General features: G+C 25.7%; 1 protein-coding gene across 1 annotated transcript; it reads right to left on the bottom strand.

Moving 5' to 3' along the window:
• Positions 1 to 25999, bottom strand: LOC136075070 (NACHT, LRR and PYD domains-containing protein 12-like). The gene is made up of 4 exons (XM_065787310.1): positions 25714 to 25999; positions 19490 to 19537; positions 7351 to 8673; positions 1 to 699 (listed from the first exon to the last, which is right to left on the bottom strand). Exons 1-4 carry the CDS (start codon positions 25958 to 25960, stop codon positions 611 to 613), a joined length of 1707 nt encoding a protein of 568 aa, XP_065643382.1. The 5' UTR covers positions 25961 to 25999; the 3' UTR covers positions 1 to 610.
• Between the last annotated feature and the right edge of the window lie 567 nt (positions 26000 to 26566).

Genomic DNA, 26566 nt, shown 5'->3' with positions numbered 1-26566 from the left:
TTTTTCTTTTCTATAAATAGCACCCTAGCCACTATATTAACAGGCTATCACCGCTTGTTCCATTAACTAAAACTTAATTTTGCATGTCTCTGCATTTAAATAAGTCCTATTGTTTTACTGTTAATACTTCATCATGCTCAAAATTTGTTTAGTTTGTTCAGTCATTAGTTTAAAACCCTTTCTTTTCTTTTTGTTTTCCTGCCTCATACAATTTACAGTTTAAGCCATCTGTTAACTGTTTTAGTTACTATATTAAACATACATAGATTTTGTATTTAGGCATAAGATAGTATTTTTGGAAAATACCTAGTCTATGGAATGTCTCCACTGAGTAACTAATGTTAATTGCCATAAATTCATGAAAGCCTTTTTTTTTAAAACATAAAAATGGTACACAAGATTTTTATTTTTTATATTTTAAAACTTATAAGAATGTTTTACAAGGAAAGCAAACACAGCTTAAGGACATATTGATAAGGCAAATATTTTCTGTTTTTTTGCTCTGCTCACATGCTTACTCTTTATTCTACACAAAATTGTGTAATTTTTGTAATGACAAAACAAAATCATTGAACTGAAAAAAAAAAAAAAAAAATTTTGAAGAATATAATTAAGAACTCACTAAAATATAAACTTTCTTACCTAAAATCCATATTATTCCATTATGCCTAATCTTTCTGTTCCCAGAGAACCAGTTTCCTAAGATATATTTTAATGAATATATATTTTATTGAATAATATAATATATATTTTTAATGCAACAAAACGCTTGTTTCATTTTACATTATTTCAAGTTTGAAAATAATTTTTTTTAAATAAAATTTTTTTTTTATAACTGATAGACTGCCCCAACCAGACTCTCAGGTGATGCAGCGACACTTTCTTGCTGCAGCAGGCAATAAAATAACTTATGTAGCACCACTCCCTTGTAGCAGCAGACTATGAAATAGTCAATGCAGCAACACTCCCTTGTAGCAGCAGGCTATAAGATAGTAAATGTAGCATGTTTTACATTCAGAAGATAAGAAGTTTTCATTATTATTATCTCTTAATTCCACTAGTTGCATTCTACCTGATAAAGCCAACAAACAGGTTGATCCATTGCTTATTATTTATGTCACTCCAGCTTCTGTCTAAAGTAAACCTAAAGTAATATCCTGTGTAGATTCGTTTACAGCTTGAGGTCCGGAAAACATACCTGTTAAAGTCTTGAAGAAGTATTTTTCGGAGCTGTTGTCTATACTTTTAAAACTATTTGAAAAGTGCTTTTAAGAGTCTTGTTTTCTAGCACAAATTTTAAAAATTCTAGAGAGCGATCTGACTCAACTTATTACCATCTCATTAGTCTTCTTACTATAATAAGCAATATTTTCGATTAATGTCTTTAATCAACAAATACCTAATCTCCCATCTTGAATCTAATAACTAACTTTCTGATCATCATTATAGACTTTGATCTTCTCGCACTACTGCTAATTTGTTAACAGTAATAACCGATAGGTTTTATTGTGCATTTGATGGATGTGGAGAGGTTAAGGTTATCACTCTCAATACTTCTAAAGTCTTTAATAAGGTTTAGCATGCTGGTCATCTCCATAAGCTTTCTTCTTACGATGTATCTGGCAACATCTTTAAGGTTACTGAATCCTTCCTTACTAATTGTAGTATAAAAGTTAACCTCAATGTACAGTACTCTTCTTCATATCCTGTAACTTCAGGGGTACCTCAAGGTTCTATCCTTGGCCCTATACTCCTTTTAATTTACATTATCTCCCAGAAATTCTCACATCTAAGGTGACATTGTTTGCTGATGATAGTACCATTTATTCTTGTCTTGATAAGAATCCAGCACTATCTGATAGCTTGGAGGGGGCATTTGAACTTGAAAAAGATCTTACTTCTGCAACAGAAGAAAAGTTCACCAACCAAACACAGTGGCTGGTGAGCTTCAATTCTAATAAAACTCAATATTTTTTAGCTAATCATCATCGCAATAACCTAGATCTTCCTATAATAATAACAGTAATATATTTGATGAGTCAGCTACCCTTCCTCTTCTAGGATTAACTCTTACTTTCGATCTTTCTTAGAAACCATATGTCAAATCGATTGCAAAACTAGCATCTGCTAAGGTTGCATCACTTCATTATGCTTGTCACTTTCTTACTCAGGATTCTATACTATATCTCTAAAAATCTAAAATCCATCCTTGTATGGAATACTGCTGCCATATCTTGCAAAAACACCCTATCTTTTGTAAACTAGGCTCAAAAACTCCTTACTGGTTGTTAGAAAGTTTTGTTGACAAAAAGTAAAAATTAAAATGCAAAACCAGAATTTTTTTTTTAGTACTTGATAGACTGCCTGCCCCAACCAAACCCTCAGTTGATGTAGCAGCACTCTCTTGAGAGTCAGGCTATAAGATAGTTGATGTAGCAACACTCCGTCGCGAGTCAGGCTATTTGTCTGTTGATGTAGCAGCAATTTGTTGTGAGTCTAGCTATAAGATAGTCGATATAGCATCACTCTGTGCATGATTTACAGTAAAAAAAAATTAAAAATAAAAACATTGTTTATATTATTAAAAATATTCAGAATGTTTTAAAAACATTCAAAAAGTTTTTAAAAACATTCAGAAAGTTTTTAAAAACATTCAGAAAGTTTTTAAAAACATTCAGAAAGTTTTTAAAAACATTCAGAAAGTTTTTAAAAGCATTCAGAAAGTTTTTAAAAACATTCAGAAAGTTTTTAAAAACATTCAGAAAGTTTTTAAAAACATTCAGAAAGTTTTTAAAAACATTCAGAAAGTTTTTAAAAACATTCAGAAAGTTTTTAAAAACATTCAGAAAGTTTTTAAAAACATTCAGAAAGTTTTTAAAAACATTCAGAAAGTTTTTAAAAACATTCAGAAAGTTTTTAAAAACATTCAGAAAGTTTTTAAAAACATTCAGAAAGTTTTTAAAAACATTCAGAAAGTTTTTAAAAACATTCAGAAAGTTTTTAAAAACATTCAGAAAGTTTTTAAAAACATTCAGAAAGTTTTTAAAAACATTCAGAAAGTTTTTAAAAACATTCAGAAAGTTTTTAAAAACATTCAGAAAGTTTTTAAAAACATTCTGGTCAATTAAATTTGCATTTTTGCGTTTTTTTAAAAAAATGATTAATTTGTAATTAAATTAATGGTTTTTACTTTCCGACAACACGCAAATGTTGGACGAAAGTCAAAAGTGATTAAAAGTGATGTATTTGTTGGCATAAGAATCATTTTTTTCCTTCCGTACTCCCAAATGCAACAATCTATAGAACTATGTATATATATATATATATATATATATATATATATATATATATATATATATATATATATATATATATATATATATATGTATATATATATTTATATATATATATATATATATTTATATATATATATTTATATATATATATATATATATATTTATATATATATGTATTTATATTATATATATTTATATATATATATATATATATTTATATATATATATTTATATATATATATATATATTTATATATATATATATATATATAAATATATGTATATATATATATGTTTGATCCCCACTATTTGATCCGCTCAACTTGTTTCTCCGCGCAGTGACCATGTTTGTCAGGGTTCGTGTTTCGGAGTTATAGAGTTAAAAGAGGGTTATAACCACTATTAAGTAGCCTCCTCATCTGTAGTGGTCTTCTCGGCTCTCTCGGAGAAGAATAACAAAAAGAAAAAAAATACATATATTATATCAACTGCCCCTGCCCAAGCCTTCACAACACTAAAATAAACCAAATTTTCAAAATTTCTTTGTAGTATTGGTTCCCTCAAAAAGTTTGGACAAGTAAGCAAAATGTTGGACATGTAAGCAAAATTAAATTGGATAAAATTAATAACAGAAAATAATTAAGAGATTAGAAATAACTTAGAAATAAATTATATTTGCAACAGTGGAAAAATACCACTGATGTTATAAATTGGTTCTCCATAATCGAAAATAAAAATGACTGTACATTCATTCAATTAGACATTAATAATTTTTACCCCTCAATAACTGCAGATATTTTAGATAAAACAATTGAATTTGCAAAAAGCCACACAGTTATTTCCAAAAAAACAATCCGTATAATAAAACATTGTAGAAAAGCCTTACTTTATTTTAATAAGGAAACTTAGAAAAAAAACATGCATGATTGCACTGATGTAACAATGGGCAGTTATGATGGAGCAGAAATTTGTGAATTTGTTGGACTATACATTTTAGATTTATTAAGTTGAATAATTAATATAAATGATTTAGGCCTTTATTGCGACAACGGTTTAATAGTAATGCTTACAAAATCTGGTCCACAGCTTGATAAAATTAAAAAAGTTATTATAAAATTTTTTTAAAATATTGGCTTTCCAATACAAATAAACACAAATTTAAAAATTGTGAACTTTCTTGACGTCACATTTAACCTTTTTGAAAATTTATATAAGCTTATATTTCAAAAAACCAAACATTGAAATATTGTATTTTAATATCAACTCATATCATCCACCCCAAATTCTAAAACCAATCCTGATTTCAATTAAAAACAGGCTAAACCAAAATATTTTAATGAAAATGTATTCAATTCCTTTAGACAAATATTTGAAGATGCCCTTAAAAAAAGTGGTTTTAAAAATTTTGAACTAAAATTTGACCCATAAAAAAGAATACAAAAAAGCGAAATAGAACCAGAAATGTAATTTGGTTCAACCCTCCCCCACCCTCTCCCCCATATATAGCAAAAATGTTTCCACTAACATAGGAAAATTCATTTTAAAATTAGTTGATAAGCATTTCCCGCCCTTTAATAAATTACATAAAATTTTAATCGAAATACAATTAAAGTTAGCTACAGTTGCACAAAAAATAAGGAAAGAATTATAAATGGTCACAATAACGCTTTTTTAAACAAAAAAGTAATCCTAAATGAAAAAACTACAGAAAATTTTAATTGTAAAAAAATAATTGTTTAATGAGTGGAAGTTGTTTATAAAAAAAATGTGGTATATAAATGTGTTGCTTTTTCTAAGAATGTACCTGATAAATAAAATATTGGCATAACAGAGGATGAATGGAAAGAACGTTTTGCCAATCATGATCAATCATTTAAAAACAAAAAGTATTCAAAAGACACCATGCTGTCAAAATATATATTGGAATTAAAAGATTAAAATATTGATGACTTTATACTAAATTGGTCCATCCTTAAAACAGCACTTTCATATAACAATATTTCCAAAAAATGCACACTATGCCTTAAATAAAAGTTTGAAGTTATTACACATGCAAACCAAGAATGTTTATTGAACAATAAATTGGAATTGATTTCTAAATGCAGGCACGAAAATAAGTTTCTCCTAAAATATATAAAAATAAGTGAGTTCAAATAATAATTACATTAAACCCCCCTTCATAAAAAATATTATATTTATATATATATATATATATATATATATATATATATATATATATATATATATATATATATATATATATATATATATATATATATAGTTAACATCTAAGGAGACAAACTTGTGGTAAAAAATGGCAAAATTAAGGATAGATTATGTTAAAACGCATTAATTTAATAACGGGAAGTAATTAAACCACAAAACAGCAAATTAAAAGATTTAAAGATTTACAAATTACATTCTGAATGTTTTTATTTTAGTTTTTAAAAACAACAACACTACGAATGCTTTTATTTTTAAACTGTAAAACATGCGCGGAGAAGTAGGTACATCGACTATCTTAGAGCCTGATTCCCAACGAAGTGCTGCTACATCGACTGACAAATAGCCAGACTCGCAACAGAGTGAGGGTTCAGTTGACTGAGGGTTTGGTTAGACTGAGGGTTTCAAATATGCAACTTATTTTTCACCATCACATCAAGTTATAAAGATATTTGGGTTCAAATCTTTAGATTTCGGGGTAAAATTCCTTTTATTGCCCATAGAAAAAAAATATTCAAAAGTATGTCAACCTGAGTTTTAAGAGAAGGGCATTTTTTTAAAGATTTTAGAAAACATAATAAAATTTAATTTAAATAAAATAATGTGAAAAATACTCTAAAAACAATTTTAACAAAATATTTCTCAGCAGTCATATGAATATTAGTATTTTTATTACAAACAAGTATTGTTTTAAAAACTTCTGTGAAAGTATGTTCTTTTGAGATCCAGATATACTTGATATACTTTTAAATAATTTTTTTTTGACCATATTTGACCATAGGGATTTCACCCCAAATGCTAAAGAACCAAAAAATTTCTAAAGATTTTTAAGTGCACAGACATCAATTCTAAACAATTAATAAATATTAGATTCATAAATATTTAATCATCCTATTTATCTTCATTAAAAGACTTTAAATAATTTTATATCTTTTCAGTTCTGAACATAGAAGACAACAAAAAAGCTTCTTTAGATCATTCAGCTTTAGCAGAACAGAATCTATGTTATACTTGTATATGTTATACAAGTCTAAACAATTAATAAACTAAAAACAGTTCGAAGCCCAACAAAAACAAATACTGCACTTAATTTTATTCATAATGTAAGTTTATTAGATGGTTTTTTTAGTTTATTAGATGGTCTTAACTTACCATCAAAAAAACACACATTAAGTAAATAGCATCTGTTTGAATTGAAGTTTATCATACACACTTAATTAAATATAAAAAAATATATACTCTTAAACAATTTAAATAAAATGCATATTTTATAAACAAATACAAAAAACATTTAGTTACTCTATCAAAAAGTGTTTTGTGTATTAAAAATCTCTCATAAAGTTTAAAGATATTCACTTTAAATGCAAATATATATCTTTTTCAAAGTATTATGTATATTCATCACAAACTTTTAAAGTCTAGAAAAAAAAAATTTAACCATCTTGTTAGAGGGATTTAAAAGCGCTCCTTATGTCATATATTTATATTGTAATTTTAAAAATCAAATTTGACAAAAAGTTATATGTTATATTTTATAAACAATAAGTCTTAAAAAAGACTCTGCAATCCTTTTTATAAAAACAGATATGCTAACAAATGAAATCAAAAGTCAATGAATGAAAAATTTTAGCTGTTTCTTAACTTTTGTAATGAAAAATAAATTGAATTAACATAAATAACAAATTGAAACCTTACCTAATACAAATACACACAAACACACAAATATAAATAAATATATTGCACTAACAAAATAATTTCTTACAAATAACTTAAAAATGTCTATATTATTTATATCTTATTGAACACCAGTGTGTTTATCTAAAATGACTTACTAAAACTAGAAAACCAAGATTCATTCAGGTTAACAAGAAACTTTAATAAACTGTTTTGGTTTTTATTGGCTAATCCACAAATCATTGATAAGCAACTCTTCAGTTTTTTATTGCCCAAAATCTCATCACAACTCAAACAATTATATGCATATACAGATGCACAAAACTCCATTATTGTCAAATGTGTGAATTGATAATAACAACCTAGATCTGTTTCAATTTTTTCTATAAATCCAAAAAAATTACCTTCATTTTTATCAAAGTCACTATAAAAAGTTTGAATTTCTTTTTTGGAAAAAATTATTTTATTTTCAACAAACAATCTATACGCAATTTTGCAAATAATCAAAATATATTTTTTGTTGGAACTATCTTCCATTATCTCATAAACCAATTTATTGTTTTTAATAATGTGTTCTCGTAAAAAAAATAAAAAAATATTTCCATACAAATCTGTCATTGTTAAGAAAGAATTTGAATCTATTTTTTTTGAATCACTTATCATTTTACACATCGAAGACAAATAAAATGGAACAGATGCCATGGCTTTTGCAATCGGAGACTCTTTTAATGTTGTTTTTACTAATTCTTTTTTTTCTTCCACAACATGATTTTCTACATAATTATTTATTCCATTTTCATTAAACCCCATTATTTGAATGGTTAACTTATCGCTATGTTTTGCAGATACACTTTGGTACTGATCTATTGCATGAACTCTACCAGCAATAACATGTTTGTAATTTTCAACTTCTTTTAAAGCTTTAACAATAGGATAGTTAAAAGTTAAACTTGTATTTAATAACTCTTTGATATATTTAAATTCATCTAATCCATCAATTATTAACAGTGCAGTATCATTACTAATGTTAATGTCATTAACAATATCTTTGTAGAAAACATTTAGCAATTCATTAATATTAGAAATATTTTGATGTTGATTAAGCCTCCTACATTCCAAATAAAACACAAGTTCAACATTTTTCCAAATTAAACCATTTGACCAATCAAGCAAACATTTTCTAAGCAACCATGTTTTCCCAATACCAGCTATTCCGGATATTAGTATTACTGATTTTTCTTTCGTAAATATTTCACTATATGGAATTGGTGTATAACTCATTTGCTTTTCAAGAAATCTTTTTCGTTCAATACTAAAAACAGCATCCATTTGAGCATTCGCTGCATCAACAATACATAGATCAACAAATTTTTGTATCAGATCAACATTTGCAGATGCTTTTGATAATGGTTGAAGTTCACCAATTTTCCCGTAATATTTAAGATAATATTTTTTTAGTTCAGCCGACATCCTCAACAAATCTAAATAAAACAAAACAATTTCTAGTAATGTCATGATCATGATTTTGCTAATGTTCATGATCATGGCGATGATGATCATTACTATAATTTTATACAAATGTAAAATATTTATTACAATAAACTTGACATAAAACTCATAAAACTAAAAGTACTATTAGTAGTAATTTTATTTTATTTTTATATTTTATTTATTATTAGTAATTTTATTACAAATAAAGTTCTGAAATTTCTTAACAAAAAAATTCCTGTAATTAATATGAATTAAATTAACTTTAATGAAATTGATTTTTATTTGTAGTTATGAAGATTGAAGATACTTTAAACCAAAATTATATTATTTATTATATTTGACTTTATTTTATATTTGAGTTAATTTTATTATATTTGACAAACGTTTTTATTTGTTATCATTTATTACTTAAGCATAAAGTTGTTGGTTCAAAAACTTTTTAATATAACTGATTATTAGTTGAAAAAACACTTTTTTTTACTGAAATTTTTTGGAAATTTCTTAAAAAAAAAGTAAGAATTTCTTAATAAAAATTTAATAACTTAAGCTAATTGTTCGCAAAATTAAAAAAAAATGATAAAAAACAACTTTAAAAACTTTAACATGAAACTATCAAAAACTATCATAAGATTTATAGGAGAGAATCATAAGGTTCATAGAAGGTAATTATAAGATTAATAGGAGGTTATCATAAGATTAATAGGTTACTATAAGATTCATAAGAGGTTATCATAAGATTAATAGGTTACTATAAGGTTCATAGAAGGTAATCATAAGATTAATAGGATTTTATCATAAGAATAATAGGAGGTATCAAAGGTATTATAAGATTAACCTGACATCAAAAACATCAAAACACAATAAAAGGCATCAATATTTCTTCAAAAGTGTTAAGAATTAAATTGAAAAAAAAAAAAAAAAAAAAAATTAAAAGGCTGAAATAAAAAAAAAATTAAAATAAAGCTTATAAATTTATCAAAAAACTTTGATTAAATAATAAGCTTGATAAAAGAGCAACTTCTTTGTTCAACAAAAGAACTATTGTACAACTTCTTAAGTTAGAGATTTAATGATGCTAAGATTTTTAACGAAAAAGGATTATAAGCTATTTCGCCATAGTATGAAGTCTTACAAAAATACGAAGATTTGCTTAAAAAGTTTTATGACTCAAGTGATGTCGAACTATGCATGAAAAAAAGATTATGTAAGCATTGTAAAAAATATTATTAAACTAAAAAAAAAAAAAATTTTTTTGCGTAATTTATAGAAACTATATATTAGGAGCCCATTTGCAAAACGCACCAAGTCCAAGTTTGAAACTGATTGAAAACAACAAAAAACTAAGCTACTTTTAGTTGCACATCAACAGAAATTTTTCTTCGTCCATTTTTAGGACCAAAAATTTTTTAATTGGTTCCATTTTTAAATAGATGATAGATTTAAATAATTAAAACGTGGAAATAGAATTAATTCAAAATTTTTATTTTTATGACTTTTGCGCGTTTTGCAGATGAGCTCCTCATATAGTTACATATAGTTTCTATAAATTATACAAAATTAGTTGCGAAAAACTGGCCAGATTTTTTTAGTCGTTTTGAGAATATTTCAAAAAACAAAACAAAAAATGCAAAAAAGATTAATTGGACCGATAATTGACAGTTACAAAATACGTAATAAAACTAGGAAAAGAAAATAACTTTTAACATAAAAAAACTTAAAGCTAAATAAATTACGTTTAGAACAAATATTTTCGAAACATTTTTTATAAGTTTTTTTTTAAATTAAGCGACATTTTTTATATAAAGCAACATCTTACAAGTGCTTAATAAACATACAAATGTTCTTTTATTTATCAAAGAGTATAATATAATTTTTATTTATATACTCGCATCTTATTTCCAGTGCTGGATTAATAACGGTTTGGGATAGAGGGGGTTATAGACCCGGGCCCCAAAATAGTCAAGAAAACCTTTTTTATTAGTCACTTTTATGCTGCTGTGGCATATAAAAAAGGCCTCCAAAATAAAACGAGCCTCCAGCCCCGATAAGTCCAACAAGATTATAATAAAACCAACGCTAGTTTTAGTTTTATTTGAGCTTAAATATTTTATAAATAAAAAAGTTAATTCTTTTAATAACTATTTAATGCTTAGCGTAGTTTGAATAGTTTAACATTTTGAAACATTTCTTCTTAATAAGATAAACAAATGAATTAATTAAATCATTGAGTTACTGTAGAAATTAATTAACTAGATAGAAATCAACTAAAAAGGTTAAAAATACTTTAGAAATTGGAATTGCTACACAATACCACACATGATGTTTAGTGAGTGGGATTTTTCATTTTAGTTAGTATTTGAAACAAAAAAAAGTATAAAAGTATATAAACAGAAAAGGGCTCCAACAACAACAACAACAATAACAAGCTATTTATTTTTCGTAAATCATTTTTACAATGGTTTTGATAATAATAATAATAATAATAATATATTATAATAAATACTACTACTACTACTACTACTACTACTACTACTACTACTACTACTACTACTACTACTACTACTACTACTACTACTACTACTACTACTACTAAATAATAATAATAATAATATATTATAATAATATAAGATTAAAAAAAAATTAATAGAAATTATAGTAATAGTAATAATAAATATGTTTACAATAATTATAATGAAAAAATAATAATAATGATTAATATTATAATGGTAGTTATGAGCATAAAATTGTTTATAATAATAAGTTAATAATTTATTTAGGATGGTGTCACTCATACAGAAATCTGAGGAGTGACATCAATTTTTAAACATAATATAAGTAATAATAAGCAAAGACATACATCGAAACATATGGATTGTAAACACATAAATTAAAGCACATAGAACATACATTAAAACAAACATGCAAAAATCATAATTTGCAGGTTTAATAATAATAAAAATAATAAAAAAAAAGAAAAAATAATAATAAAAAAAATACTGATACCAATTGTAGTAACGACGAAAAGAAAATTAAAAGAATATTTTAATCTTAAGGATAATAGGTCTAAAAGTTAGAATAACAGGTTTTTCATAACATTTTTAAAATTAATATTGTTTAAGATGGAGTAAAGGTATTTTAGGATATAATTTTGATTATAGTGATTATTAATAACTTCCTTGAAAACGCAATTATTGATGAAAGTCTTTTTATTTACAAAATAAATCACAGAAATTGTTTTAAATTATTACATAAGAATAAAAAACAGATACACAAAATTACATTTACTTAAAAAATACATACTTTTTATATAAAAAATAGGAGTATACAAATAAAATCTATAAAATATAATAAACTTTCAAAATTTTAACAATTTAAAAAATATATATTTTAAACATTTATTTTTGTAAACAAATAATAATAGTTTAAAAGATTTACAGGTTTGCAGATGTGGCTCCGAGAATGAGCCATAGTAATAAAATAATAGTTAGTTCAACAATGTATTCTTAAAACAACTTACGCTTGGAATTTCAAAACTTAACAAATCTTGAATAATACAAGTTTAAAAACATTTCAACAGATTACTCTAGAACATTATTTCACTTAGTCAGTGTATTTTTTAAACCAATAGAATTAGTTTGTTAGTATATTTGGCGTGTTTTTAGTGTTCATGAATATTCTTTTTATTCTTCCGCACCAAAATGTTTTGAAAACATTCAAGTTTATGTATGTTTCCATGTATGTCATCAACAAAGGTTTGAACATAAAACATAGAAATGTGGTCGGCCATTTATTGCCGACCTTAAACACTTCTTGGTCAGCAGTTAGGTCGGTATTGCTAAATACCAATCCTAATTCAAGGGTTGAGTCTATGATGGTGGATTAACACCATTACTAAAATCAATCTAGAAGAAGTTGATTTTGAAGTTAAGCTTCTCCAAAAGTTCCCATCAACATGTTTTAACTAACCCAAAAGTTCCCTCAACATATTTTTACTGGCCTCAAATAGAAGACTAATGTTTTATTTTCAACATATTAAAAAAACTATATTTAAGAAAATAGCTTGCTTTAGTTCTAGTGAATACTTAAGTTATATAATATAAGTTATAAATTATTGTTAATTTATTTTTACTGTATTTGCAAACCTTTTTTACTAATGTCTTCAATAAGTGATTTATCATTGAAATTATAGTTCTTTATGTTAATGTTATTTTTCAGCTAGATCTTTGATGACATGTGAGTTTTTAAGTAACTTAAAATGTTAATAGCATAAAAAAAAAAGGTGTTTTGAGATATTGGGGGCCCGAAACAAATTATATAAATTTGTTATTTTAATACTTTTTAAGCATGCTCTTTTCTTATTTTAGCATTTTAAGTAGATTTATTGGATTCTGCATCAAAAAAGCATAATAAATGTTTATTTTCATATTTTTGCCGTTATTTTTTATTTGATTAAAATAAAAGTTTTTTCAAAAACTGGGTCATTTTAGAAAACTTATAAAAAGTCAATATAAAAGTCAATATAAAAATTGGTAACTGTTAAAAATTTTCATCTAAAATTTTCCACGCAATGTTTTTTTAAGAATACCTTTTTTTTAATGATATCGTTTTTTCAATGAATAAAATAAACATGAAACAAAGAGGAAGATACATAGTTGAATGGACTAGGTGATTTGATGTGGAATTACGCAAAACAGAGTATAATCAGTTTAATGTTACAACAAATTTTATTTTAATTGAAATAAAAAACACATTTTCAGGCTGTAAAAACAGATATAGTAGGCTTTTTAAATTATAGTTGTTATGTTTTAGAAACCATTATATAGCGTCAGTTCATTATATTTTAACTAATTTAAATACAATTTATATTACAATTTATATAGGGTCAGTTCAATATATTTCAACTAATTTAAAGAAAAATTATGTGGAACACCATCTTTGAATTTTCTGTATTGTATATTCTTTTTCTCTATTATTTGAATAGGTTACACTTGAAAGTTCAGAGTACAACAGTTCCAAAGTACATAGTAAAAAAAAATGGATGTTTTTATATGGAACTGCTCACAACTTACAATTTTTTAAAACTTCCGTCAATCGTTTTTTTTTAACTTATTTTCGTTTTCTAATAACAGTCAAATTAATATTGGTTGCTTGCAGTTGAGAGTGAATTAGAATAAATAATAATTAAAAAATATATATATGACAATCTGCTTCAAAATACTGAGGCAGTTTTTAGTAATGTTTGAAAAATCATACCTATTCTGAAAGAAGAATACTCACTTGTTTAGAAGAACCAATTTTTGCTTTAGTTAAATATGTTTTTAGATTTTAATTATGTTTTCGGATTTATCAGATTTAAATTTATTTTTAGAGTTCTCTATATATCCGAAATCAAATCAGCTGGTTATGCACAGCTAAATGATTTGAGAATGTTTCTGTTAATTATAACATTTTTTAGTCATTATTCTGTTTGTGTCAGGTGCTTACGAAAAGCTTAATTATTTCAAGTATCCAATAACAACCGATATACATTAGTGTCTAGTTAGTGCTATTTTTCCATGTTACATGAGCCTGAGCTCAAAAACACAAAAAGGTTTTATTTCAACAGGCTTGGAAAAGAAGGTATGCGATTTCACGTCATAATATGACCACGCAAATACTATTTGATTTTGAAAACTTGACCACGGCTGTTAATATGTTTTAAAAATTTGTCTACATTTTAAAAATGCACTAAAAAATCTTAACTTAACTATGAAGAAACTTAAGATAAAAACTTATTGTAAATGTAGCCAATAAATCTATCAATAAATTCAAATGGCTTTCAAAAAAGTTTGTCTTTTTCTTTCTTCTTTACAAAATCTTTAATCTTTAATTTAAACAAAATAATTTTTGAGTGAACTAACCTTAATGATTCTTATATAAAGTTTATTAAAGAGATCATCGCTGTTTAAAGTTGTTGCTTATAAAATTAAAATTTTTAAAAATAATTTTGACTTTTTTTTCATTTCACTTATAAAAAAATCTTATATAGTTAAATAATATAAATAAAACTTAAAACAACTCCCACTTTAATTAAAATACTTTAATTAAAAAAATAGGACTTAAAATCAGAAACGAATAAAGTTTAGCTAGATTAAGATTAGTAATGAAAGATACAATTTTTGTGAGAACTATAGATGTTAGTTGATAAAGGTAATTCATTGCTTTATCTTGTGCTTTCTTATCAAGTTACAGAAAGTAAACAGTTTATTCACTTTTTGTAATAAAGAATATTTGATTTTGTAATTTACAGTTTCGTAAAGTTACTGTTGTGATATGTATACTTTACAGTATAAAAAATAAAGCTGAGCTTAAAAATTAATTTAATTATTAACTTACTACTATAATTAAAATGATTAGCTACTTTATTTACCAGCAACTTGCTAATATTAAGTTGTTAGTAAAGATAAACATGTCAAAGTTATTTATTTTCATTGTAATTATAATCCAATTTTTTCAGAGCATTTGTTAAAAACCGTGGTTAAATTGTCAAAACAAAATACTATTTGCGTATTCATATAATTCTTGAAGTCGCTCGCCTTCCTTACCAAGCCTTTTCTATCATACTAAAAATAGATTGAAAGATATATATTTTTTTAATTGTTAACTAGTTTATAAAGTAGAAACGTACTAAAACAAGTTGTTTGTAACTAATTTTGACTTTTTTTAAAAAAATTCTTTTTTTTTATTATATAAGTCTTTAATACCTTTAATATATTTTGAAAGTCTTATAAAAAACTATTAGCATTAATTTCAGAAGATATCAAACAGTTTAATACCCCATATATATCATGGAAGTCTTATAAAAAACTATTAAGCATTAATTTCAGAAGATATCAAACAATTTTAAATTTGAGACATAATACTCCCTAACTGTGGGTTTAAGTCGAGTTTTTGGGCAAATGGACATAATATTTTTTTATACATATTTGATTTCGAAAGTGCAACAAGCTGCTTATATATTTCCCATTTATTGCAGACAACAGTAGCTAATCTGAAAAATTACCTGTAAACACTTTTTAATGAATGGAAAAAATTAAGTTAACTTCATTTTGGAATTTTTTAGAGAATTTCTGATTTTTTCCAAAGTTGAGGAGAGTATAATTATTCTCGAATATCATTAAAGTTAAAAAAAAAAAACTTTCAAAACAGAACTATTCTGATAAAAGTCTAGAAAAATTAGGACTTAAATAAAAAAGTAGTTTCTTTTTACATAAACTGAGGGGAATTGTCAAGTTTATACGATTATAATTTCTAACTGGTTGCAATTTTTTCAATTTACATACTTAATGAATTCACTTTTTTATTATTCTTACACCACCCCATGGTAAAGGTGTAAAATCACTTTAACACAGTAACTATCTTAACCACAGATAGATTTATATAGACTTTTTACTTAACATAAATTTTATTTATTTATCTAATTGCTGCGATGAGCAAATGATCACTGAGTGGTAATCCACTTTAGCAGCAAGTTTTATTAGTAAAAAAATTCCTTCTACTTGAGTCTCTGAAGTGTATCTATATCTAGAGATCTCAGAAGTGTACCTATGATTGTGGATATAGTCACAAACACAACCAACTGGACCAGTGGTTGACAAAAGTTCCTTAGAGAAGATACTGTATTTAACTGAAAAGAATTATTAAAACATTTAAAAAAGTTAATTAATTCGCTTCTTTCTCTTCTCATAAATAAGGTTGTTAAATTAAGTCTATTTAATCTTTCCTCATAAAGAGGCTCTGAATATCCTGGAATTAATTTTCTTGCTCTATGTTGTACATCTTCAATACAATTAATGTCTTTTTTTAAAAAATGGATTCCAAGTAGAAGACGCATATTCTAGATGAGGGTGTACTAGGGAAACATAAAACAAATTAAGTATGTCAGCATTTAAAAATGGAAACATGCGTTGGATAAGACCTTAAATTCTATTTGCTTTAGAAACAAGCAAATATATGATAACCATATTTCAGATCTCTTTTAAACATGATACCAAGATCATTTACACAATCCACAGTACTCAATTGATAATCAGAAACGTAATACTTATTGATATTTTTATTTAATTTATTACTTTTATTGACATGCATTACTTTATTTTTATAACATTTTTCTATATTTAGTTGCATAGTGAGTCATTGCACTAATTAAAAATAGAATTTATGTCATCCTGTAGATCATTACTACTGTTATCACGGATTATGTGGAAAACTTTGCAATCATTAGCATAGAGCTTGCATTGATTTTTTAATTTGTCCAGAAGATCATTGATATATTTTTGGTTTTATATTATAACCATTGGGTTATAATATAAAATATATATAATATTATAATATAATATAATATAAAACCATTTTGGGTTATAATATAATATAAAACCATTTTGGTTTTATATTATAACCATTTTAAATTATAACCATTGATAAATTATAACCAATAATGGTCCGAGAACAGAGCCTTGCCATACACTACCAAAAACACAAAGCCACGTAGAAGCAATGTCTTCAAGAACAACTCTTTGCCTTCTTTTTGATAAAAAAGACTCAATCCATTTAAGAATGAATCCCTTCATACCGTACATTTCAATTTTTAGTATAAGTTTTCTATGGTGAACTCTGTCAAATGGTTTAGAAAAATCAGTAAAGAAAATATCAATAGGATAATCTTGATCCACTGCTAGAGTTACAATATCTTGACTTTCAAGAAAATTGGAAAAGCAAGATTTACCTGGTAAAAAACCATGCAAATTATTTGAAAGCAAACTTTTATGGTTAAACTAAAAAGGTAAAAATAATCTTTGAAGAGGATGCGGAACTGCCTCACAATATTGCTGATGAAAATTAGTGAGTGTGTTTTTTAATTTCAATTTAAACCCACTTTATATATCTGTGTGTTTTTATTCTGTATGGGCTTTGGGAACGTTGTTTGTTCATCTGTAAGTCACTTTATATATTTGAATGTTTGTGTTCTGTATGGATCTTTGGTTAATGATTATTAATAAAATTTCATTAAAAATGCTTTTAAAAGTATTGTTTATAAAAAAAGTTAAAACTTTGAGACTATAAATTTGAAAAAAATCATCACTCTGTATATGTTGATGGTAAATTTGAGCTTGATGTGTCTGAAAACCATAATTATTAACATCAGTTTTCTGATTCTGAAGATGCTGACCGAAAGAAACAAATTATATTGGTTTCTATTGGTGTCCCTTTGAATTAAAGATGCAAACAACCTAGTAATCTAGACTAATCAAATCCCTGACTCAATTATTTATACCAGTCAAGTTACTCTTTTGAAAGCAAAGGAAAGTAGCATTAGTGTGAAGAGGTATTTTCAACCAACTCTTAGTAAACTGAAAAAGAAATGCAACTTACCATATTCTTTCAGAAATTGGTTAAAAATATTTGTAAGAACAGATATAAGTATCGTTGATGGCAAAACGGCAGATATATTGGTTGATAATTCAATTGCTTTTTGCGGCTACTTCAACTGTTCCGGGAGTGATGCCAATGACCTGGCATGCATGCTACATGGGTTCACTATAGATAAAAACTACTATAATGTGCTCAGTCCTTTTTGAAATCTTTTATCAGAAGCTACAGGCACTAAAACACCATCTGATATTGTTATTGTGTATGAGTATGTAGGCTCAGAATATACCACATTCTGGGCTTACAGACTCATACATGGTCTGAGCAGAACGTGGAGGTTAAAATTATTCTTTGATACTGCTTGATTGAGTACTCTTTGATTTTCCTTCTTCCAGTGGTGGTAACACTGATATCAAAAAAATGTTAGATTGATTTTATAGTCCAAAGGAGAGTCAATCTGATTTATATTTAAGTTCAACATACTCCTTAGAACCAATCAGCATAATGATGAAAACAAAAAATATTTAAAAAAAGCTTGATTAGAATCAAGTTTTTTTAAAATATTTTTATATTTTAACTTATATTAATTAAAAATAAAACAAAATATAATAAAAGAAACCCTTAATGCCCTTTTCCAATAACAGTCCTCCTATTCCCTGAGTTTTTTAAAAAAGCGACATTCTGGGCATTAGGTACAAGAAAAACATTTTATTCAAAAGAACATAAAAAAATAAAATGCATATTTCTATTTCAACACAACACATTCTTAAGAAAATGAAATAAAAGTCAACAAACAAATAATAACTCAAATAACTAGAATTCATTTTTATCCAATTAAATAAACAAAAGAAACAGAAATCCAAATGTTAATAACTATTTTTGGAATATAGTAAATGTTAAAGTAATTAAAAAAAAAAACAGTATTATAAAAAACAGTATTATAATTAACTTTTTTCGTTGTTGCTTTTTTTGCTTTCTTTTCTTGGCGGAAAATCTGTTCACTATTTCTGGACAATTTAAAGTCACTAAATGATTTACTAAAGTTATTACTCCGAATAAACAAAAACTTTCACATTAAAATAAATATGGAGCAAATTTATGTCCTTTTCTTTTGTTTGTACTAACTTTTTTTTTGGACTTTAGTTTAAAAAAAAAAAAATTAATTTTTTTAATAAACTTTTAAAAATAAAAAATGAAATAATAAAAAAAAAAATTAAACAAATAAATAATAACCGAAATAATTAAAATTCATTTTTATCTTACTTTTTAAAAGAACGAAACACACAGAAACCCAATTGTTAATTGTTATTTATTAACAATTCTACAGGTCTCTATTTCTGATAAAATTGATGTTTCTAAATTAAAAAAAAAAAAAAAAAAAAACAGTATTAAAATTACCTTTCTTGGCAGAAATGCTAGTGTCTATTTCTGATGAATTTGATGTTTCTAAATGATAAATTAAAGTTATGACTACTAACCAGTGTTGAAGTCAAATACATTTGATCAAATACTAATACATTAATTCTAAATTCTTAAATACAAATATATGTTATCAGAGTTTTCCAAATACAAATGCAAATACAATCATTGATATTTTAAAAAATACATATAATTTTAACTTTCATTTTTAATTTTTTTAAAACTAGTTATCAACATTAATCAACTGTATTTATTACTTAAATTTTTCTAATATATATCTTAACTAATATATTATTATCTTGTTTATCTTCTATTTTTCTTTCATACAAGTAAAATATAATTTTATTATTTTAAGGAAAATTTTGAAAAAACTCAATATCTCAATAAAATACCTCAATAAGAAATTAAAATGTTTCTCTGTTATTGTATTTTTATTACCACTATTCTACTAACCAGTAAACTAGTCTAACAATAATTTCAAACTACTTGGACCTCTGGTGTTGTGCTGGTTCACCCATAAGTCACTTTATATAAAAATATGTTTTATTAGAACCTTAGGCATGGTGGTCATTCACTTGTAATTGCAATAACCACTTTTTACAAATTACTTTAAACAATTACTGAAACTATTTAATGAAAATAGAAGAATTTGACCACAATGATATGATAATGGTAAAACAAAATAGAAGATTGAAAACAAGTCTTAAGAATTTGATAGAATTTTATTTATTCAGGAATTTCAAAATCAAATACATTGAATGTAATTTTAATGATGTTAAACAAAAAACTTTTTTAAAGTACCAACAGTGATTGTCTCACTTCTCAAGATTTTTTGCTTTATTTTCAACTAAATTCAACTACCTAACCCTGAGTCTACAACTCTACTACAGTCAAAGAAACTAATATAACTTTTTTTTAATTTTTATTTTATTCACAACTCTCTCAGTTTTAAACTCAAAAGCACAAACATTGTTTAAAAAGACCATCAGATGAAGACATAGTTGGCAGGTAGATTTAAACTACAAACCTATATTTTGTGAACTGAGTGTACTCCCATTAGTCTACTAGCTAGTAAACTATAATCAACTACTTTGTTACTTGATGTTCTGTATTCAGTGTTTATTCATTATTTTTAAAACTATTACACACATGAGTAATTAAAGGTTTACTTTTAAAATGTGTTATTTAGTGTTATTTAGTTTCATTATAGCTCTGCTAGAAAACCTTTAAACAAAATCCTCTTTCCACCTGCACTTTTATACTTTAATTTGCTGTCTTATAATGTTTAAAAATTAAAATATTTATTGATATATTATTTACTCATTAGATTGCTGTAAGGTTGTAGACTTTGAATTTATAATTTCTAATAAAAATTTTTAGTTTCATTTTACGCTGCCTAAGCATGTAAAACAATGAGTTCTATCATCATGTTACTTCATCTTGTATAACTGAATGTAGTGGTAAATTTATCACTTGCTAAATTTTATGTAACATTCCATAAATGAAGGCATAAATGTTTGACAATCATGACAATCAAGCCTTAGCAATAAAATCATTCACATTTCTTTGACGTTTCAAAAAGCATGTCAGACTGACATGCATTTTTGACATTGTCAGTTGTATATATTTGAAAAGTATGGATAACACATTCGTCTAAAAAATAAATAAAAATTTTATTTATTAAGGTGTATTAAGTAGACCTAACTGTCTTATTACACAGCGACTCTTTTTATTGAGAATTACAAATAGCAGTTGCAAAAGAGAAAAAGAAAACCAAAGGGTCAAATGAAACTTGACTTGAAACATAAAAGAAAAAAGAAAAGATACATTCATGTCTGTGTCCAAAAATTAAAGAAACCACAATTTTCACAAAAACAAAATATATTAGCCTAAAAACCAATTAAAAATCACAAAAATAATCTTAATCTTCCTTAAGATAGCATTAGAAGGAAGTTTGAAATTATCAAGAAGATTTTAGTAAGTAGTTTGATATTATTAAAGAGTTTGATAGGAACTTTTTCCAAAATGAGCAACAACCATGGTATTATGTTTATCAATAAAAAAAAGTGTGCAATCTAACAAAAAAGGAAGGGAAAAGATGAAGTTTATAGAGCAAGATAACAACTAGCTAACAACTTAAAAGATTGCAAATTATATGAACCAAGAAAGCAAGATGAAGGAAACAAATTCCAAAGAACTGATGTTTGAGAAAAAAAACTGAACGAATAAGAGTTTTTTGAGCAATTGTCAAAGTAAAAGAATGAGAATTAATTGAATGACGAGTAACACAAGAAAGAATTTTAGTCAATAGCATAAGAAGCGCTAGCTCTTTAGAGCAGTGTCTGCTATAGTATTTGTAGAAAAGAGAAAGAGAAGCAACATAGGATGATATGATATTGGTTGGAGGCTGGCTGCAAGAGCAGGTCAAACTACATTTACAATGCGTTTTTGCACCTTGTCTAAAAGAGAAAGGGCACCATTGGAAGTTCCACCCCATATATGGCAACAGTAATACATACAAGGATGGATTTGAGATTTATAGACTGTCAAGCATGATAAAGAGATGCAACCGTAGCAGATGCTAATTTTGCAATGGATTTGAGATATCGTCTCCATGAAAGATTGGAAGTAAGAGTTAATCCTAAAAGATGAAGGGTAGATTACTTGTCGAGTACATCACCATTCATAAATATAGAAAGGTCTGAATTATTGCTGTAATAATTGGCTGAAAAAACTTGGGTTTTTTTGCTGTAGCAGAAGTTAGATCCTTTTCAAGCTCAAATGCACCCACCAAGCAATCAGGTAGTGTTGGCTTCTTATCAAGAAAAGAATAAATGGTAGTATCATCAGCAAACAATATCACCATTTATATGAGAATACCTGGTAGATTGTTAATGTAAATAAAAAAGAGTATAGGGCCAATGAGAGAACCATGAGGATCCCATGAAGTTCCAGGATATGAAGAAGAGTGCTGTCCATTGAGAACAACCTTTATACTACAATTGGAAATAAAGGATTCAGTAATCTTAAAGATGTTACCTGATGTACTGTAAGAAGAAAATTTATGATGAAGACCACCATGCTAAACTTTATCAAATGGTTTAGAAATGTGGAGAACAAAAACCTTAGCCTCTCCACCTAATGTACGAAAAAACTTATTGGCAAATCAGCTGTAGAACAAGAAGATCAAAATCCATATTCATGATCAGAAAGTAAGATTTTAGATTCAGGTGAGAGAATAAGCGTTCATTAATTAAAGATGCAAAAATCTTGCGTATGATAGGAAGAAGACTTATGGGACTGTTGTTAGACGATTCATATTGCTCTCCAGAATATTTGAAAATAGGGATAACAGATGCTGCTTTTCATCATGCTGGAAACCAATATTTAGATAAGCACTTGTTAAACAGTTTTAAAGGTATAGACGACAGCTCCAGAGAACACTTCCGCAAGACTACAACAGGTATGTTGTCCAGACCACAAGCTTTATAAGAGTCTAAGCAGGAAATTGCTTTAGATACAGAAGCTGGAGTAATACAAATGTCAAGCAATGGATCAAATTGTTTGTTGGCAAAATCAAGTAGAATACAACTAGTGGAATCAAGATATGATATTGATAAAACATTCATAGCAATCAATTCAGCTTTGTCTTCAGGTGAGGTGACAAAATCTGAACCATACAAGAGAAGTGGAATAACAGATTTGCCCTTATTATTGATACTGTTAAAGAATCTCTAGAAGTCACGAGAGCCAAATTTTTGAGATGAAATTCAAGATTTCATGACCAGGGAATAGCGGACTTTGGGGTTAGACGAAACCTTTTTACAATGGTTTTTAGCAATAGTAAACAGATGCATGTTTTCTGGAAATTGCAATAGGAAATTGCAACAGAACAATGTGAGGCAAATGTAGGAGAGTGAGGCTTGACATGGAATCATCGGAAAGGAATAAAATATTCCATGCCAGCTTGAATCCAAAAAGTTATGTAAGAAAAATATTTATCACCAGTAAAACCCATATGCAATCACAAAGAAAATCAAGGAAAGAGCCCCAGACAGCTTTAAGGCAGTTTAAAAAAGTATGATGATAAGGGGATTTTTATGATGAAGAAGAATGAGATAATAGTTTTAGAGAGATCAAATCATGATCTGAAGCACCTAAGGGTGAATGTGGAGAAACTGAGAACTGACTAAGATCAGTAAAAAGACATAGGTCGAGTAGAGAAGGTAAATGATTCAGATTAATTGGAAAACTGGTTGGAGAGTTAACCATTTGAGTTAGAGATTCGGAAAGGCTAATGTTGTGAGCCTTAACGCCTGCAGAGTCATTGACACTAGAGCCAAGCCATTCAGTGTAATGACCGTTAAAGCCATCAACAACAACGATATTGGGTAATGGATAAAAAGAGAGGGCTTGGTTAATTTGATCAGAAATAACAAACTAAAAGCAAAAAAACTTGGTTAATTTGATCAGAAATAACAACAGAAAAAACAAAAAAAGAGTGTAGCTAAACGAAAGCATATAAAGAATATTTAGTGAATTCAAACCTAGTTTCAAATGGATGAATTCTTAAGAATTCAAATGCCCAGGCCAAGCATGTGACTATTGGAGTCTTTAGGAAGTTGTGTTTAAGTCAGAATTGGCTTCTCCTAGCATTTTCCTAAAAGAGCTTATCCTACAAAGCAGCAAGACATTAAACAGATTGTACTGAATTACATGTTACCAGTTGCAGGATAACCTGACGTAAAATCTATAAGATATGCGCATTAGGTCAGATTAAAAAATTTGTTACAAATGTTTTACTATAAAACATAAAAAATAAGGTCAGCAATATGTGTATATCACCAACCTTATTTCTGTGTTTCAATATATGAATATATATATAAATATATATATATATATATATATAAATATATATATATATATATATATATAAATATATATATATATATATAAATATATATATAAATATATATAAATATATATATAAATATATATAAATATATATATATATATATGTTTTATAAGTATATATAAATATATATATATATATATGTATATATATATATATATATAAATATATATATATATATTTATATATATATATATATATGTTATATAAGTGCATATATATATATATATATATATATATATATATATATATATATATATATATATATATATATATATATATATATATATATATATATATATATATACATTTATATATATACAGACTAGGAGAGTAATGGAGTGCGATTAAGTGCTATAGCTGACCACACAAATGATTTTATATTTTGACAACTTGACCACGGTAGTTTATACGATTAAATGATTTTCAATCATTTTTGAAATGTGCTGAAAAAAGAAAAGCTAGCTTAAACTAAAAAGAAAAAAATAATACTAATAATGAAAAACGAAAACAATTCCCTCCAAAAATAAAATATATATGCACTAAATAAAAATTCAAAAAACCCAAACTTGAAGCAAAAATTACTTTTTGTTACGTTTTTATTTGCATTTAAAATAAATTACTTAAAAATTTATCTTTTAAGGCATTTTATTTATAAGTTAGGCATAACACTTTTACAAATTTTTTCTAATGATTGCAAATGAAAGAACAAATTTTATTTAAATTACTAAAAAACTGCTATATATATTATTTTTAAATTGTATTCAAATTGATTTTTTCCAAAAAGTTGTGAAAAAATCTGCTTAAAAAAATACTGTAGTCTATTTAAAATAGCGATTTTTTAATCATTTTATACTCTGATAAGGTAGTAAATTTGAAAAAAAAAGTTTTAAAGAAATCTTCATAAAAATAAAAAAAACAAAAAATCAAATAAGTTATTCCACTGCAACGGAAGATTTAACTCAGTTTAAATTTATCATTAAACATGCCTACATAAAAAATTACATTATAACATTTGTTAATTTACATTAAATTCGTTTATTTTAAACAGTCACTATATTTACTTATTTATTTATTTAAAGCCTTAGCGTAAAATAAAAACTTAAGAAAAATCAACAATGCATATATATATATATATATATATATATATATATATATATATATATATATATATATATATATATATATATATATATATATATATATATATAAATATATATATTCAAGTCATAAATTTCAGTTGCATATAAAAGCAAGCAATTAATAAATATAACACCACTGTTATACTTACCAGAAAAAAATTCAACTAAGTCATATCTTCTAATATTTTTAAGTACCTCAACAAAAGCATCATAATTATCAATTCCCAAAAGCATAAGTTGTTCTAAAGCTTTTATTAATTTTATAGGGGTTGTGATCTTTTCACAATCTCCAACACCAATTTGTTCTGAATAATAAAATTTAATGCTTTCAACATCTTCATCCAACAAATTTTTTGTAATTTTCAGCATAATACTTTTGTATTTTTTATTATCCATTTCTTCAAAATGCTAAATACAAATTTTTTTATGATATATTAAATTAATAAACATTGTGTTTATTTAAAATATAGTATAATTATGCTGAAATGGATTATTGTTTCCAAATATAAATATACAGTATTTTATTTATATTCATAAATAAATATAGCAATAGCCTAAAATTAAAAAAAGTAAAATGTATTTGATAATTAAAAAAATATTAACAATATTCATCATCAACAATGGTAATTTTATAAATACAATGTTGAAAAAAATGAAAATAAGTAAAACTAAATGACAAACAACATTATTAATAGTGCCTGTTGACAACCATCAGCCTTTTTATAATTATAATATATATATATATATATATATATATATATATATATATATATATATATATATATATATACAACCCTCAGAATTAGGAAAAATCAGGTTGGCAATAATTTGTCGACCTCATTCTTTTAGAGATCTGAAAAAACATTTGATTTAAAGGTCTTACGCTAAAACATAGAAACAAGGTTGGCAATTTTTTAACCTAACTGCTGACCTCAAACAGATTTTACAAAAAACCAACACTTATGTGGACATTAGCATTATCAGGGCATTTTAGTGTATCAG

Source organism: Hydra vulgaris, chromosome 01 (assembly GCF_038396675.1).
Source record: "Hydra vulgaris chromosome 01, alternate assembly HydraT2T_AEP".
Lineage (NCBI taxonomy): Eukaryota > Metazoa > Cnidaria > Hydrozoa > Anthoathecata > Hydridae > Hydra > Hydra vulgaris.
Note: the sequence above shows the minus strand (reverse complement) of the source record. Positions and strands in the feature narration are given on the sequence as shown.

What these genes read in the sequence shown, in the direction of transcription:
- LOC136075070 (XM_065787310.1), bottom strand. Translation starts at nt 25,960, where the DNA reads ATGGATAATAAAAAATACAAAAGTATTATGCTGAAAATTACAAAAAAT. An exon ending in CTTAGTTGAATTTTTTTCTG is followed by an intron (nt 19,538 to 25,713) that starts GTAAGTATAACA and finishes TTTATCATTTAG; the next exon opens with AAACATCAAATTCATCAGAA. An exon ending in TAGCATTTCTGCCAAGAAAG is followed by an intron (nt 8,674 to 19,489) that starts GTAATTTTAATA and finishes TGTTTTATTTAG; the next exon opens with ATTTGTTGAGGATGTCGGCT.